The sequence below is a fragment of the Haemorhous mexicanus genome, chromosome 29 (genome assembly GCF_027477595.1).
Source record: "Haemorhous mexicanus isolate bHaeMex1 chromosome 29, bHaeMex1.pri, whole genome shotgun sequence".
Taxonomy (NCBI): domain Eukaryota; kingdom Metazoa; phylum Chordata; class Aves; order Passeriformes; family Fringillidae; genus Haemorhous; species Haemorhous mexicanus.
The window spans coordinates 1,366,238-1,380,776 of record NC_082369.1 but is presented as its reverse complement, the minus strand read 5'-3'; the positions used below and the strand labels follow the sequence as shown (position 1 = coordinate 1,380,776).

The following is a 14,539-nucleotide window of genomic DNA, read 5'->3' as shown; positions in this document are numbered from 1 at the left end:
GCTCCCTTGCCGGGGAAGGGTCACAGCTGAGCCAGGTGTGCAGGGCAGGACCCTGCCCTGCCCCCAAGCACTGTCCCAGCTGCAGGATCTGCTTCCCATCGGTCTCTTTCTCCTGTGGTCCTGGGCCCAGCTTGGTGCTGAACAAAGGGGCTGGGCCAGGGTCAACCCCCGGCAGGGGCTGCTCACCCCCTCTGCCCCCTCCCCAAATTCTCTCTGTTATAAATGATCAATTCTGCAGCCAAAATTATAAAAATTATTTTATAAATTTATTAGATCGACAACCGAAAAATAGAATATTATAAAACCGCCACAGCCAAGACAGCGTCAACCCTGGACTTTGACGCTGGGTGAACTTGGGACAGACCAACGTAGTGTCAGCGTCTCCACAGAGTGTCACACCAACTGCTCCAAGTAGCCAGCTTATATACAGTTTGTTCTGCCTGGAGCAGAATTGATGTCAGATTTCTGTAAGTTCCTACATATGTATAACGGGGACTGTACAGATTCAGTCCCATACAAAAGTCAGTCCATAGGTTTGGATGGCTGGCTGGGCTCCTCGAGATAGTCTTCTTTTCAGCTGTAGCCAAGACGTAGTTTCATGTAATCTCTCACAGGGGTTGTTCCGTGAATGCTGTGGACATTCTTCAGAAATGGCCGATAATTGCCCAGGAAAGACTAATTCACTTGTTAATGGTCATGATTTTATCTGGGCGAGTCCGGGAAATCTTTTGAAAATGAAAAGCCCTGCTTCTGGCCATGGGGGTCAGATGCATGGTTGGATCTTTATAATTTTTATACAATTTCCAAAGCATGAATTATCTACATCATATACTAGACCTCTGGGGGAGCAGGAGCTGGGGCAGGAGCCCTGTGGGGAGGGACAAGGGGGTGATACCGGCAGGGGGGGGGGGTCACACACGGCCCCTGGGGACCCCTCCTCACTCCCACAGTGACAGGAAGACAAACCCCTACATGAGCCCCTGTTCCCCAACAGCACCTTGTGGGCAGTGTTATGAGTAAAAAAGACTTACTAATTTTTTAAAAAAGGGCTGCAGGGTTACAACTTGAGAGCTGATTGCTAGCCAGGAAGGTTCTTTGTTAGCTGAATGTTGTAATCACCTGTTAAGTATCAAGTCGTTAGCCATCTATTGTTGAGAAATCTCCTTTCTCAGTACTACCCTTGCCTGCTGCCAGGAGGATGGCATCCCCCCACCCCCCACCCCGGACGGTGGGAAGGGAGGAGACCTCAGGAGTCCATGTTAATTACCTCAAACCCAGAGTGCAACAGGAAAGCACCCCCACCACACTTACCAAAAAAACCCCAAGAGCAGCGAGCCAATATAGAATTAAGAGATCAAAGTAGTGTCTGGACATCAGGGGCAAGAGTCCAGAGCCTGCAGAGTTGCTGAGAACTTTGGTTGTCCCTCGCCATAAGCACGGAGGACCTCAGCTAGGGCCAGGACCGTGGATGGGAGGCTGAGGAAGTGGAATATGCGGTATACCCCATTGCTTTTGCAAGGATGGGATCTCCCAGCCCTATCCCCAGTGCACAAAGCTGCACTTTCTTCCACCTCCAAGGCACTCCAGGGGGTGATGACGGCATGACTGCAGACCCGTCGGGCCTCCCAACCTTGAGCTGATCACTTTTAATAAAGGCACTAAAAAGGAGAAAGATCTTCTGCCCTGTTTATTTCAGGCAGGATCTGGTGGTAGCTCCGGGGGTCTGAGGGGTCACGACTGCCCTAAAACCCCTTCCCAGCCCCACAGCCTCTCCAGCTCCATCAAACCACCCCACAGATCCCAGCCATCCACCCCTCAAAACCACTCCATGCAATAGAAATGGCCCCGAGATCCATTGAAAGGCTCCTGGCAATCCCAGAGGTCCCCTTCCCTGGGCTTCCCAGGTGGTTGTCAGGGGGGCTCCAGGGGTACCGCCTGTGCAGGGTCCTCGTTTCAGGGCCCCAGGGTACCCATGGTCTCCCTTGTCCATGGTCCCAACATCTCCAAGCTGCTGGGGTTCCCCTATCCGGGCTCCACTTCCAGGCTCCCGGGGGTCCCCCTTATTGGTATGTCCAACACCACAGGCTGCAGAGGGTCCCCCAGCTCCGGTACCGCCCTCCCCGCTCTCCCAGCCCCCAGCCCTGCTGGTAGTGGGCGATCCCCACGTGGTTCCGGGCTGACGATGCAGCGCCTGACCCAGGCAGCCCAAACCCCCCCCATGGGAGGGTCCCGTACATCCCCCGGCCCAGCGCCAGGCTCTGCCGGCAGCCAACACTGGGACCCCCAAAATTCTGCTGGCTCGGAGCCGCTGAGCAGGTGCTCAGCCCTTGGCCCTGTTATAGATATATATTGCAATATTGGCTTTTTGCAAATATTAAAATGGATTTTATATGTGTGGTGTTAAAATGACTTTGTTATAAAGATATAGTTTTTATTTCTGTTGTTAATTAAGCTTAGTGAAATAACTGATTTAAGTGTCCTTGTGTTAAAATGCGTGCTTGGATGGGATAACATCCAACGAACATGGGATGAAGACAGCTGCTGCAGATGTGCCAGCCATCAGCACTCACCGTCTGAAGACAGTGTGGGCAGCTGCCAAAACTGAAGATGATGATAATAAAGGACTAAAACCACATCCAAGGCATGTGCATGCTCTAAAAAGGTGAAACCAAGGAGGAGCCATGCTAAACAGTTCTTGGAATGTGGAAACTAGTTTGGGAAGTTTACTATGCATAAGGGTCTATGAATATGCAACAGGCTGATAGAAGGGAAAAGGTATTTAAGGGGTATCCCCAAAGATAACAGGGTGGTCTTGGTTCAGTGCCAAGTTGCACCCAGCCATAATAACCTTTGCTCTATGGTCCTTGTCTCCTCTTGTCCTTTATTAAAGTCTTTGAATTTTCACAGGAGAGTGAATGTGTTTTTCATAGCCCCAAGCAGAGAGCTCTGCCTGGGGGCTCCGGGGAAAGGCAGCGGCACTCAGCAGTGGCCCCAGCCCACCCAGCCCGCGGGAATTGCCCCGCACTGGGACAAAATCCTGCCCCGAAGGAGGCCCCTGGAACACCCGCCTACGGCTCCTCTGTGCCCCAAAGATCCCGGCAGCAGCCCCGCTGTTGCAGCTGCAGCTCTGGAGCAAGGAGGCTCTGCGGGACCCTCTAGGCTGTGTCCCCTCCCAGGCCGTGCCTGCCCGGTGCTGATGTTTGGCCCGGGCTCTCTTGCTTCTCCCGGCTCCCGCACAGTCCTGGTGTGAGAGGGCACCAACCGCCCGGCGCCGCAGGGCCCTGAGCCCCTGTCCAGCCAAGGATCAGTGTCCATCGCCAGCCCCTTGCCGGGGCTCCGGCCGCTGCCCGCCCCCAGCACAACCTGCAGCTCCCAGCACAGCTCCCTCGAGTGGGGCACTGCGGGTTCCCAACCAGGCAGAACATTCAATCCATGGGATCTCTGTTATCTCTGCTCACAACTGCACAACCAGCTGCTGCTGAGGCAATCCTCGCTCCCACTGAAGGCTTCCAACCCAAATGGCTGCCTTCAAGTCTGACACACCATTAAGAAATCAAAGAGCAAAGCTGAAATCTTCTTTTGGTATCTGATTAGAGAATCTTGCAAAATCACAGCTGAGAACATTTTGTTATTAAATCACAAATATTAACAGAAGCTGAGAAAGTCAACGTTAGAAAACAGGTTTCCAGCACTGGGATTAGAAGAGCTCAGGCAATCCATTTTAATGGAATGAACCCTTTCTTTCTGACATGTGAGCAATGCCATAAAATTTCCCAACCCAGGGAAATAGGGAGCCCTGGCAGCAGCAGCTTCACACACAGCAATGACTAATGAAGAACTTTTGTGAAATAAACAGGGGCAGGAGATATTCCTCCTTTTTAATGCCTTTATTAAAAGCGATCAGCTTAAAATGGGGGTTTTGGCAGATCCACAGAGTTCTGCCGCCACTCTCAGGAGTGACTCGGAAGAGGAGGATTTACAGCTCTGTCTTCTAGGGGGCAGAGCTAGGAGTCCTGTTCTCACAAGGGCAGTGCTGGTATACCCAGGATTCCAATTTGGGTTGTCGGTCCAGGGGGTCCTGGGTCCGACTGGCATAGTTTGTAGTCGGGTTGAGGAGTGACCGAGGTTCTCAGTGTCTCTGCTGGCTTCGGACCTCAGCCCTGCTGTCCAAACACTACTCTGACCTCTCAATTCTGCTTTGGCTCGTCTCTTTTGGGGTATTTTCCAGGGTTTGGTGGGGTTCTTGTCCCAATGCAGTCTGGGTTTTGAGATAAATTTGCATGTCTCCTGAGATGCAAATTCCCCTCTCTCCCCACCGTCCGGGGTGGGGGGGGGTTGTCATCCTCCTGGCAGCAGGCAAAGGTGGTGCTGAAAAACAAGAATTCTCCACAATAGAGAGTTAAACGGTGATACTCAATGATACTCAACAGGCGATTGCAACATTTAACTAACAAAAGAACTCTTGGCCAGCAATCAGCTGTCAGCTTAACTCTAAACTCTGCAGCTCCTTCTCTTAAAAAAACAGGTAACTTTTTTTACTCATAACACTTTTTTTCCAGTTCTATTCAAGCCACTATTAATATAAAGTCAAAAAGACTAAAAATACTAGTAATAATAATAACTGTACTAATAAAAGCAAAAATAGAGATAATTGAAATAATAATACTTAATTATGGTAATAAAAACCCTACCATGCTTATACTAGGTTTGCATGGCCAGGTTTTGGCAAGGAAGGGGCTCTAGGAACACCTTCTGTGAGACGCTGCTGGAAGCAGCTGCTCCTCTGTCCCACAGAGTCAGTTCCAGCCAGCTCCAGGACGGACTGGCCACTGGCCAAGGCTGGGCCAGTTAGAAATGGGGGTAACACCTTTGGGGTAAGAGATTTAAGAAAAAGATGGGCGATTGTGTAGTTGTAACTGTGAGCAGGGAAGAGCAGGGTGAGAACACATGAGAGGAACAACTCTGCACACCCGCAAGGGCAGGGCAGGAGGAGGGGCAATCAGCTCCAAGGGCTGGTGCTGATTGCCCTGAGATTCCCTAGGGCAGCCCCTGGTGAGGCAGCTGGGCCCCTGCAGCTCATGGAGGGCACGGAGAGCAGAGATGCACCTGCACCGCTTGGAGGAGCCCTTGCTGGAGCAGGGGGTGCCTGAGCAGGGGCTGTGACCCCATGGGAAACCTGTGCTGGAGCATGGACCTGGCAGGACTTGTGAGCCTATGGGAGAGTGAGGCACTCTGCAGCAGTTTGTGAAGAGCTGCTGTCCATGAGATGAACTAATCTTGGAGAAGTTCATGGAGAAGTGTCTCCAGGAGGGACCCCTGGCACAGCAGGGGAACGACTCCTCTCCCTGAGCAGCAGGAGAAACAACGAGTGATGAACTGAGCAGAACCCCCATTGCCTATCTCCCTGAGCCCACTGGGGGAGGAGGAAGAGCTGGGAAGGAGGGAGGAATGGGCAGAAGGTATTTTTGAAGATTTATTTTACTTCTCACTATCCTGCTCTGATCTGGATAGAAATAAATTCAGTTAATATCTGTAATTTCAAAAATGTTTTGCCTACAATGGCATTTACTGAGTGATCTGTCCCAGTCCTTATCTCAACCCATGAAGCCTTCATTCTGTTTTCTCTCTCCTGTCCATCTCTGGAGGGCAGTGAGAGAGCAGCTTTGGTGGGTGCCTAGCATCCAGACAGGATGAATAGACAGCACTTCCTTTCCTTCATTCTTTCCTTCCAGAGGTCACGGTGAAGAGGTTGAGTGGGGCTTTGATGGAGGGAGTGAATGTGCGGGGGAATAGCGGGGACAGGAGGCACAGGGATGTGGGACAGGCATCCAAGGGGCCCGGGCAGCTGGCAGGGGGCAAGGCCTGTCCCCCTGGGCCAGCAGCAGCCCCATGCCCTGCCCAAGGCGCTCCCACCAGGGGCTGGGCCCCAGAGGCAGGGGCAGAGCCCAGCCTCAGGGGCGGCGTTTGTGCCCAGAGCCCCATCCGGCCCAGCCTGCCCCGTGTGTGCAGTGAGTGCTGGCATGGGCTGCACTGGACAGCGTGACCTGCTGGGGACACTGACAGCTGTCCCACTGTGACACTGCCCTTGGCACTTCACAGGCACCAACCAAACCCCAGCCAGCGGCACCCCTTGTCATGTCCCAGGCACTGGAGAGCATCACAGCCAGCCCTGCTCCTGGTGATGTCCCAGGCAGCAGAGCACATCCCAGCCCTGCTCCTGGTGATGTCCCAGACACCAGAGCACATCCTAGCCCTGCTCCTGGTGATGTCACAGGCACCAGAGCACATCCCAGCCCCGCTGCTGGTGATGTCCCAGGCACCAGAGCACATCCCAGCCCTGCTCCTGGTGATATCCCAGGCCCTATGAGTGTCCCAGGTGTGGGAAGAGCTTCTCCCAGAGGTCAGCCTTGACCAACACCAACGGAGACATCACCAAGTGAAGCCCTGAAAGTGTCCCCAGTGCAGGAAGAGCTTTGTGTGCTTCTCCAGCTCCATCCCCCATGGGAGGATCCGTGTTGGATGATCCCCAGTGACCCTGGTGGGCAGAGCCCCGGTAATCCGTGGTGCTGGTGATCCCTGTTGAGAAGACACCTGGCTGGGGTCTCCACATCCTCCTGGCTCCCCATGGCCTGGATTTTCTTTTTATTTCTCTTTGCCCTTTCAAAACCCTTAAAAGCAGAGTAAAAATAAAGATGTTGAGGGAAGACAAGGATAGGGACATGGGGGGTCTTGCAGGGGGTGTGGGGGATGCTGGGTCCGAGGGAACTGAGGGTTCCTGGCAGGAACTTGGGGGTTGCTCAGGGCTTTGGGGACACCAGGCAGAGCGGCTCCGGTTGCGCTCGGAGATCCTGGCAGAGGTTCTGGGGTAGCTGATCAAGGACTCCCTGCGCTGGAACTGTCCCCATGTGCCCCCATCCCAATGCCTGGCGTCTCCTGGCTGCCCCATTCCTGCTGTCACTCCCCTTCCCCCAGCCTGTTCCCATGTCCCCCCTATCTCATTCCTGTCCTGCTCCTATCCCAGTCTGGACCCCATTCCCTGTTCCTGTCCTGTATTCCCAGTCCCTGTACCGTATTTCCAGTCCATTCCAGGTCCTGGTCCCTGTCCCCATTCCCAGTCCCTGTTCCCATTCCCGGTTCCTGTCCCCTTTCCCGGTCCCCGTCCCCATTTCCGATCCCATTCCTGGTCCCTGTTCCCATTCCGTGTCCCTGTCCCGGTCTCCATTTTTGGTCACTGTCCCCACTCCCGGTCCCATTCCCTATTCCCGGTCCCATTCCCCATTCCTGGTGCCCATTCCTAGTCCCTGTTCCCAGTCCCTGTCCCTGTCCCCATCCTCGGTCCCGGCCCCTGTCCTTGTCCCCATTCCCAGTCCCTGTCCTCATTCCCCATTCCACGTCCCCATTCCCTGTCCTCATTCCCGGTTCCTATCCCCTATCCCCATTCCCCATTCCCGGTCCCCTCTCACCGGACACCGCCGCCATCGCTCCGCCCCCCCAGCCCTCACGTGACCACGGAAATCCCGCGCTGCTCCCGCCCACCAATCACAGAGCGCAATCGCTCCTGTATTTGCATAACCCCACCCTTCACTTTGGCCCCACCCCCTGCCGGCTGCAGCCGCGTCCGGGCGCTCCCAGTTCCCTCCCAGCGCTCCCAGTAAGAGCGGTACTGGCAGGGAGAGCATTCCCAGTTCCTGCCCGCTGCTCTCACCATCGTTCCCAGCGCTCCCAGTAACAGCGGCACTGGCAGGGAGAGTGCTCCCAGTTCCTGCCCGCTGCTCTCACCATCTTTCCCAGTGCTCCCAGCATCACTCCCAGTGCCGCGCTGGCTGGGCCGCTTTGGAACCCCCTAGGGCAGAGCGCGGCTGCTTTTGGGTGTCGGCACTGCCCGGGCCAGGCTGGGAGCGGAGGAAGAGCGGGAGGGAGAGGAGGGACAGAGGAGGAGGAAAAGGAAAGGAAAAGAGAGGATTGAGAGAAGAGGAGGAGGAGGAGGAAGAGGAGGGGCAGAGGAGCAGCGGGAGGAGGAGCAGCTCCAGCCCCACGCGGTTGCCCCGCTCAGGCTGTGGCTTCCCTGGCTCTGCCGGCATTGCCCCCCTGGAACCGCAGGTGAGTGGGAAGGGGGAGTTGCCCCAAATCCATCACGGGGGGGGGTCTCCGGCAGGGTTTTTTGGCAGGGGAGGGATGTTTGGATCTTGCAGGACCCTAAAGCTGAGCAGGAAATGGCCCTGCAGGGATCTTGGGGGGTCCCATGAGGCGATCGCCCGGTACCGGCAGGCCGAGGAACGATGTTGGATTTGGGGATCCCCGGGAGAGCCGGGGTGAACGCGGGAGCCCCGAATTGGGGAGAGCCCCGGAAAGGGTTGATCCCAGTGCAGAGGGACCTCTGACAGCCTGGATGGGTGGGGGAGGCTGGTGATGAGCGGCGTCTGGGCCCCCCAAGGCTGAAAGTGTCACTGACTTCTCCAGCTGCACTTGGGCAATGGGACCATCAAACCCAGCATGCTCAGCCCTTGTTTTCCCCCAAAACAGGATTTCCTAGTTCCAAACCTTGGCCAGATGGAGAAAGAGTCTGCGAGGAAGAGGAAGATGCCTCGGGACCCCCATGCAGGTGAGGAGGAAGTCAGTGCCCCTTTCCCCCTCTTTCCTGCTCCATCTCCCAGCCCAGCATGGCCCCTGGCTACCCTCTGGCACGGAGGCAAATCCCATCCTCTCCTTGTCCTTCCTCCCTCAGACAAGGAGCTGAGGATGGAGATCAGAGAGGACAAATCTCCGCAGCAGAACCTCGTGGAAGAGGCTGTTTTGAGTGGCTCCAGGGCACAGGAACCCAATGGGGAGGAAAAGCCAGAGAGATTCCACACGAGGAGGGTCTGCAACAACAGATCGCAGGGATCAGAGGAGGAAAGACCCACCCTGGACCGGAAATGCAGCCAGAGCTTGGAGCTAGGGGTCCATGAGCTGCTTCACGATGGGGAGAAGCCTGACAGGTGCTCAAAATGTGGAAAGAGCTTCAGCCAGAGATCCTATCTGATCTGCCACCAGAGAATCCACATGGGGGAACGGCCCTATGAGTGTGCTAAATGCAGGAAGAGGTTTCAGAGCAGCTCCCATCTCCTCAGGCACCAGTTGATTCACTCAGAGGAGAGGCCTTTTCACTGCCTTGAATGTGGGAAGGGCTTTAAGAACCACTCTGCCCGTGTCACCCACCAGTGCATCCACACCGGGGAGACACCCTATAAGTGTTCCCAGTGTGGGAAGAGCTTCAGGTCGAGCTCCAACTTGATCGTCCACCAGAGGAGCCACACAGGGGAACAGCCCTACAAGTGTGGGGAGTGTGGGATGAGCTTCAGGGCAAGCTCCAACCTCATCAAACACCAGAGGATTCACACAGGGGAATGGCCCTATGAGTGTGAGCAGTGTGGGAAGAGGTTTCAGACCAGCTCCGATCTCCTCAAGCATCAAAAGATTCACACCGAGGAGAGGCCCTTCCACTGCCAAGACTATGGGAAGGGTTTCAGTGTCAACTCTGACCTTGTCAAGCACCAGCACATCCACACTGGGGAGAGGCCCTACGAGTGTGATAAATGCAGGAAGAGGTTTAAGACCAGTTCCACTCTCCTCAAGCACCAGCGCATTCACACAGAGGAGAGGCCCTTCCGCTGCCCCAACTGCAGGAAGGGCTTCAAGCACAATTCCACCCTCGTCAGGCACCGGCGCATTCACTCCGAGGAGAGGCCCTACGAGTGTCCCCAGTGTGGGAAGAGCTTAACCCAGAGCTCCAACTTGACCCAACACCAACGGAGGCACCGTTAAGGGAAGCCCTGCCAGTGTCCCCAGTGCAGGAAGAGCTTCTTGAGCTGCTCCAGCTCTATCCCCCATGGGAGGATCCGTGTTGGATGATCCCCAGCGACCCCAGGTGGTCAAAGCCCCAGTGATCCATGGTGTTGGTGATCCCTGTTGGGAAGACACCTGGCTGGGGTCTCCACATCCTCCAGGCTCCCCATGGGCCACCTGGACACATCCACAAACCAACATCAGAAATCTGTTGTGAAGAGGGGAGTTGTTGACTTCTGACCCCAGAAAAATCTCACTTTTTGCATCTTCTGGTGGCATCCAGCAACACTGGCTGGCTTTTAAGGTCTTCGCCAACATAAATCCATCCTTTTATTTCTTTCTGGCCCATGGGCATCTTCCACAGCCAAATGGGGACAGGCTGGGGCAAAGCCCACCATTTTGGAGACAGTGGGGTAGAAACCCTTCCAAAAATGTTCCTTCTACCCAACCAAGCATGTGGATGCTCTCCTGGCGGGGACATGTAAATCCTTTTGTTTTGGCCTTGAAAGGAAAAGGTTTCTCTTCATCCCTTTAGGACCCTGAAATTTGGGTAAAAGTAAAGACGTTGAACTTAGGCATTCATGGGGATATGTGGGGGACAGTGACATAGGTGGGGCCATATGGAAACATGGCCATGGATGGGGACATTGGGGGACATGGACATGGGTAATGATATGAGGAACGTGGGTGAGAACATGAACTGGAACAGCATCAATGCCACCACCTGTGCTACCACAGTGCCACCAGCACCTTCAACTTGGCCATGGCAAAGTGCTGCCCAGTGCAGCACCACATTCCCACTGTCACATCTGTGATGTCCCAGACAAATGTCACCTCCCACCACGGCAGGACAGGAAACTTGCTCAGCTGGTGACAAGTGACCCAGAAGCAAGTGACAGACACCAGGGTGTCCCAGGGCCACTGCGCTCAGGGGACCCCAACCACCCCTGGGGACACGGCAAGAGTCAGTGTCACCCACAGGGTCATGTGGCTCTGCACTGGGTGTCACCAGAGCTGTCCTGGTGGCAGCATCCCCACGGGTGTGCTGACATTGTCCCCGATGTGTGCCCTGATGGCATCATGTCCTCTCCCTCTCTATGGCTCCCTGTCACCCCTCTGTGTGTTCCTGTCCTGTCCTGTGTGTCCCTGTCCCCTATGTGAGTCCTGTCCCCATCTCCCTATGTGTCCATGACCCCTTCTGTGTGTTCCCTTCCCTCCCCCTATGTCCCTGTCCCCACTGAGGGTCCCCCAGGTCACCCCAGGACCCCCAAACCCCTCCCAGTTCCCTCTGCAGCCCCAGCTGAGGGGGAGCTCAGCCCAGGACCCGCCATCCTTTGGGGCTCCTCCGAGGGCAGTGAACAGGAGAGTTCCCGGCTCGGAGAGGCCCCAGCAGAGGAGGGGATCTTGTCCCTCCTCGAGGCGCTTTAAGGGTCTTCAGGCCCCTTTGAACAGGAGTTTTTCTCTTTTTAGGGTTTTTAGGGGGGGAATCCCACCACTCCAAGGGTGTTTTTTCCTCCCATTCTTAGGGTGTTGATGAGGCCGCAGCCCCACAAGCCCCTTTTAATGGGAGATCATGACGGCTTTTAGTGACATTTTTATGGGGCCCCCACTCCAAGCCCCTGTAGGGGATCTTTTGCCCCCCAGGGTGGAATTTTGTGGTTCTTTCTTCCATCGCCACTTTAAGGGCCCCACTGTAACTCCTCTTAAAAGGGCAACACCACTCCTGCTGATTCCAGCAGTGGAGCCTGGGGGCGTTGGGGGTACCAGGAGGGTTTGGGGGGTCCCGGGAGGGTTTGGGGGTACCTGGGTGATGCTGATGATGGCAATGGAGACCCTGTGCTGGGTATGAACGTTCATGAGGATTTCTTGGGAAAGTTTTGTGGATCTCGGGGAATTTTTTGGGGTCATGGTGGATTTTTGGGGGTTCCTGAGTGAAGCTTTCAGGGGTCTCAGTGGGGGAATTTGAGTGATCCCGGGGGTGGAAATGGGGGTCCCAAGGCTGTTTTTGTGTTCCTGCTGATGACAGAGATGGGACCCCATGCCAGGTATGAACCTTCTCAGGAGGGTCTGTGGCGTGTTGGGAGGTCCTGTGGGAATTTTGATGTCCTGAGAGGGTTTTGGGGGGGAGGGGGGGGGGTGGTATTGTATGGGGTTTTGTGGTCTTGGGGAGTTTTTGGAGGGCCCAGGGATAGTTTTGGGGTCCTGGGAGGTTGGGGTGTCTTGGGAGGGTTTGGGGGTACCTGGGCGATGCTGGTGACAGAGCAGGGACCCCATGCTGGGTATGAACCCTCTCACTGTGCACAGGCAGCGTCAGCATGTTCAGGGAGATCCTGGGAGCCCAGGGGTCACCCCAAATCCCAGAGGACCTTAAATGCTAAGGGACCCCCAAAATTCCCCTCACAAATGTATCTGCTGTAGGCAGGGGGGCACCAGCACTCGGCCCCCCACCCCACCATCACAGGGGGGCTGTGGAAGAAATCTGGGGGGGCACAGACAGGTCGAGGGGACCCTCAAAGTCCTGGGAATAGGGGAACACAGGGGAACTCCCAGGAACCCCCACTGAGGTCTTAGGGGGGACCCACAAGGAGTTTAGGGGGGCTTAACTGTCACTACAGTCAGGAAAGGGGACTCCAAGGGTCCCCGAGTTCCCATTCCCAGGAAAAGGTGGGAAAACCCAGGATGGTTGGGAATAGGGGTCCAGGGTGTCCTCTGTGTTGAGGAAAGGAGAGGCTGGGGGTTGGTAAGGGCAGGAATAGGGGTCCAGGGGGTCTCTGGGTGAAGGAGAAGGGGCCTCTGGGGGCAAGGAGAGGTGGGATGGCAGGGAAAGGGGTACGGTGGTTGTTGGTTGTTGGATAAAGGGGTGCAGGATGGAACCCATGCCCGGGATTGGGTGTGCGGGGGAATGGCGGCACCCAGGAATGGGGGTTCAGGGGCCCCCCAGTGCTCTGGGATAGAGATCAAAGAGTCCCGGTGCCAGGGGTCGCCCTCACCTCTCGCCATCCTCGGGGCCCCAGGAGCACCCCCAGCACTGGAGCCATTGTGCTGCTCTCCCTCACTCCCACTGTGATCCCAGTATGATCGCAGTAGAACTCAGTCACCCAGGACCTGCTCCCAGGACGATCCCAGTATATCGCAGTCACCCCCAGCATGTTCCCAGTCACTCCCAGTTGCTTTCAGCCTGATTCCAGTTGCCCACAGCCACTCCCAGTAAATCCCAGTATGATTCCAGTCACCCGCAGTGTGATGCCAGTCTCAGCCAGCATGGACCCAGCTGCTCCCACTGTGATCCCAGTATGATCCCAGTTGTTGCCAGAATAGTTCCATTTGTTCCCAGTTCCTCTTAGTATGATCCCAGTTGTCCCTAGAATAGTCCCAGTCCCTCACAGCATGGTCCCACTCCCTCCCAGTTGCTCCCAATGTGATCCCAGCTGTTCCCAGTGTGGTTCCAGTCCCCCCAGTATGGTCAGAGACACTCCCAGTATATCCCAGTTAGCCCAGTAAGGTTATGGTTGGCTCAGAATGATCCCAGTCTTTCCCAGTTTCTGGCAGTTGCCCAAAGTGTGGTCCCAGTTGCTCCCAGTATGATTCCAGTTGCCCCAGTTGCTCAGCATGGTTACAGTACCTTCCGGTTGCTCCCAATGTGCCACATTTTCCTCCCAACATGGGCCCATGGACAGTAACTCCCAGGACCTCCCAGTCAGGATCCATTCTCACCTGCTGTAACCCCAGTGGCTCCCAGGATGATCCCAGTTGTACCCAGTCCCTCCCAGTATGGTTCCAGTCACCCCCAGTATGATACCAGACACTCCCATATCCTCCCAGTATAATTCCAGTCATGCTCAGAGTGACTCCCTGTCACTCCCAGTGTGGGCCCAGTTACTCCCAGTCTCCTCCAACATGGTTCCAGTCACAGCCTGTACCTTTCCAGTCACTCTCAGTCTGGTACCAGTAGGATCCCAGTCATATACTCCCAGTACTATTCCAGTCACTCCCAGTATGATCCCAGCCAGTTCCAGCATGGAACCCCAGCATGGGCGCAGCTGCTCCCATTATCATCCAGTGTGGTTCCAGTTGCTCCCATTTACCCCCAGTGTGGTTTCAGTCTCTCCCAGTATGTCCCAGTTGCTCCCAGCACATTCCCAGTCAGTCCCAGTTGTCCTCAGTTGCTTCCAGTCTGATCCCAGTTGCTCACAGCCTCTCCCAGTCACCCTCAGTGAAGTCCCAGTTGCTCCAAGTATGACCCGGTATACTCCCAGTTGCCCCCAGTATAGTCCCAGTCATTCCATAGATGATCTCAGTCCCTCCCAGCATGGTCCCAGTCATGCCCAGTTGTCCCCAGTGTTGGCCCACTCACTCCCAATTGCCCCCAGTTTGGGGTCCCAGTTCTTCCCAGCATAGTCTCTATTCCCAGTGTGTTCCCAGTCATCCCCAGTATGGTTACAGACACTCCCAGTTTATCCCAGTTGCCCTCAGCATGTCATTCCCAGACACTCCCAGTTATCCCAGTAAGGTGCTTGTTACCCCAGTATGATCCCAGTCACGCCTAGTATATCCCATTTGCCTCCAGCATGCATCCGGTCATTCCCAGTTCTTCCAGTTTGTTCGCAGCATGATGCCAGTTTCTCTCAGTTGCTCCCAGTAGCCCAAAGTGTGATCCCAGTTGCTCCCTTTCAACTCCAATATGAACCCAGTAACCTCCAGTATGATCCTTGTC

At 55.4% G+C, this 14,539-nt stretch overlaps 1 protein-coding gene across 1 annotated transcript; it reads left to right on the top strand.

The window, feature by feature from the left end:
- The first annotated feature begins 7,604 nt into the window (after positions 1-7,604).
- On the top strand, positions 7,605-11,699 carry LOC132339700 (zinc finger protein 239-like). The gene is made up of 3 exons (XM_059870093.1): positions 7,605-8,100; positions 8,524-8,602; positions 8,726-11,699. The coding sequence occupies exons 2-3, from the start codon at positions 8,551-8,553 to the stop codon at positions 9,802-9,804; spliced, it is 1,131 nt and encodes a 376-aa protein (XP_059726076.1). The 5' UTR covers positions 7,605-8,100; positions 8,524-8,550; the 3' UTR covers positions 9,805-11,699.
- The last annotated feature ends 2,840 nt before the right edge of the window (positions 11,700-14,539 follow it).

Bases quoted from the DNA above. Each gene is read 5' to 3' on its own strand.
- LOC132339700 (XM_059870093.1), top strand. From the start codon at position 8,551: ATGGAGAAAGAGTCTGCGAGGAAGAGGAAGATGCCTCGGGACCCCCAT. The intron at 8,603-8,725 runs GTGAGGAGGAAG...TTCCTCCCTCAG, and splicing joins GCCTCGGGACCCCCATGCAG to ACAAGGAGCTGAGGATGGAG.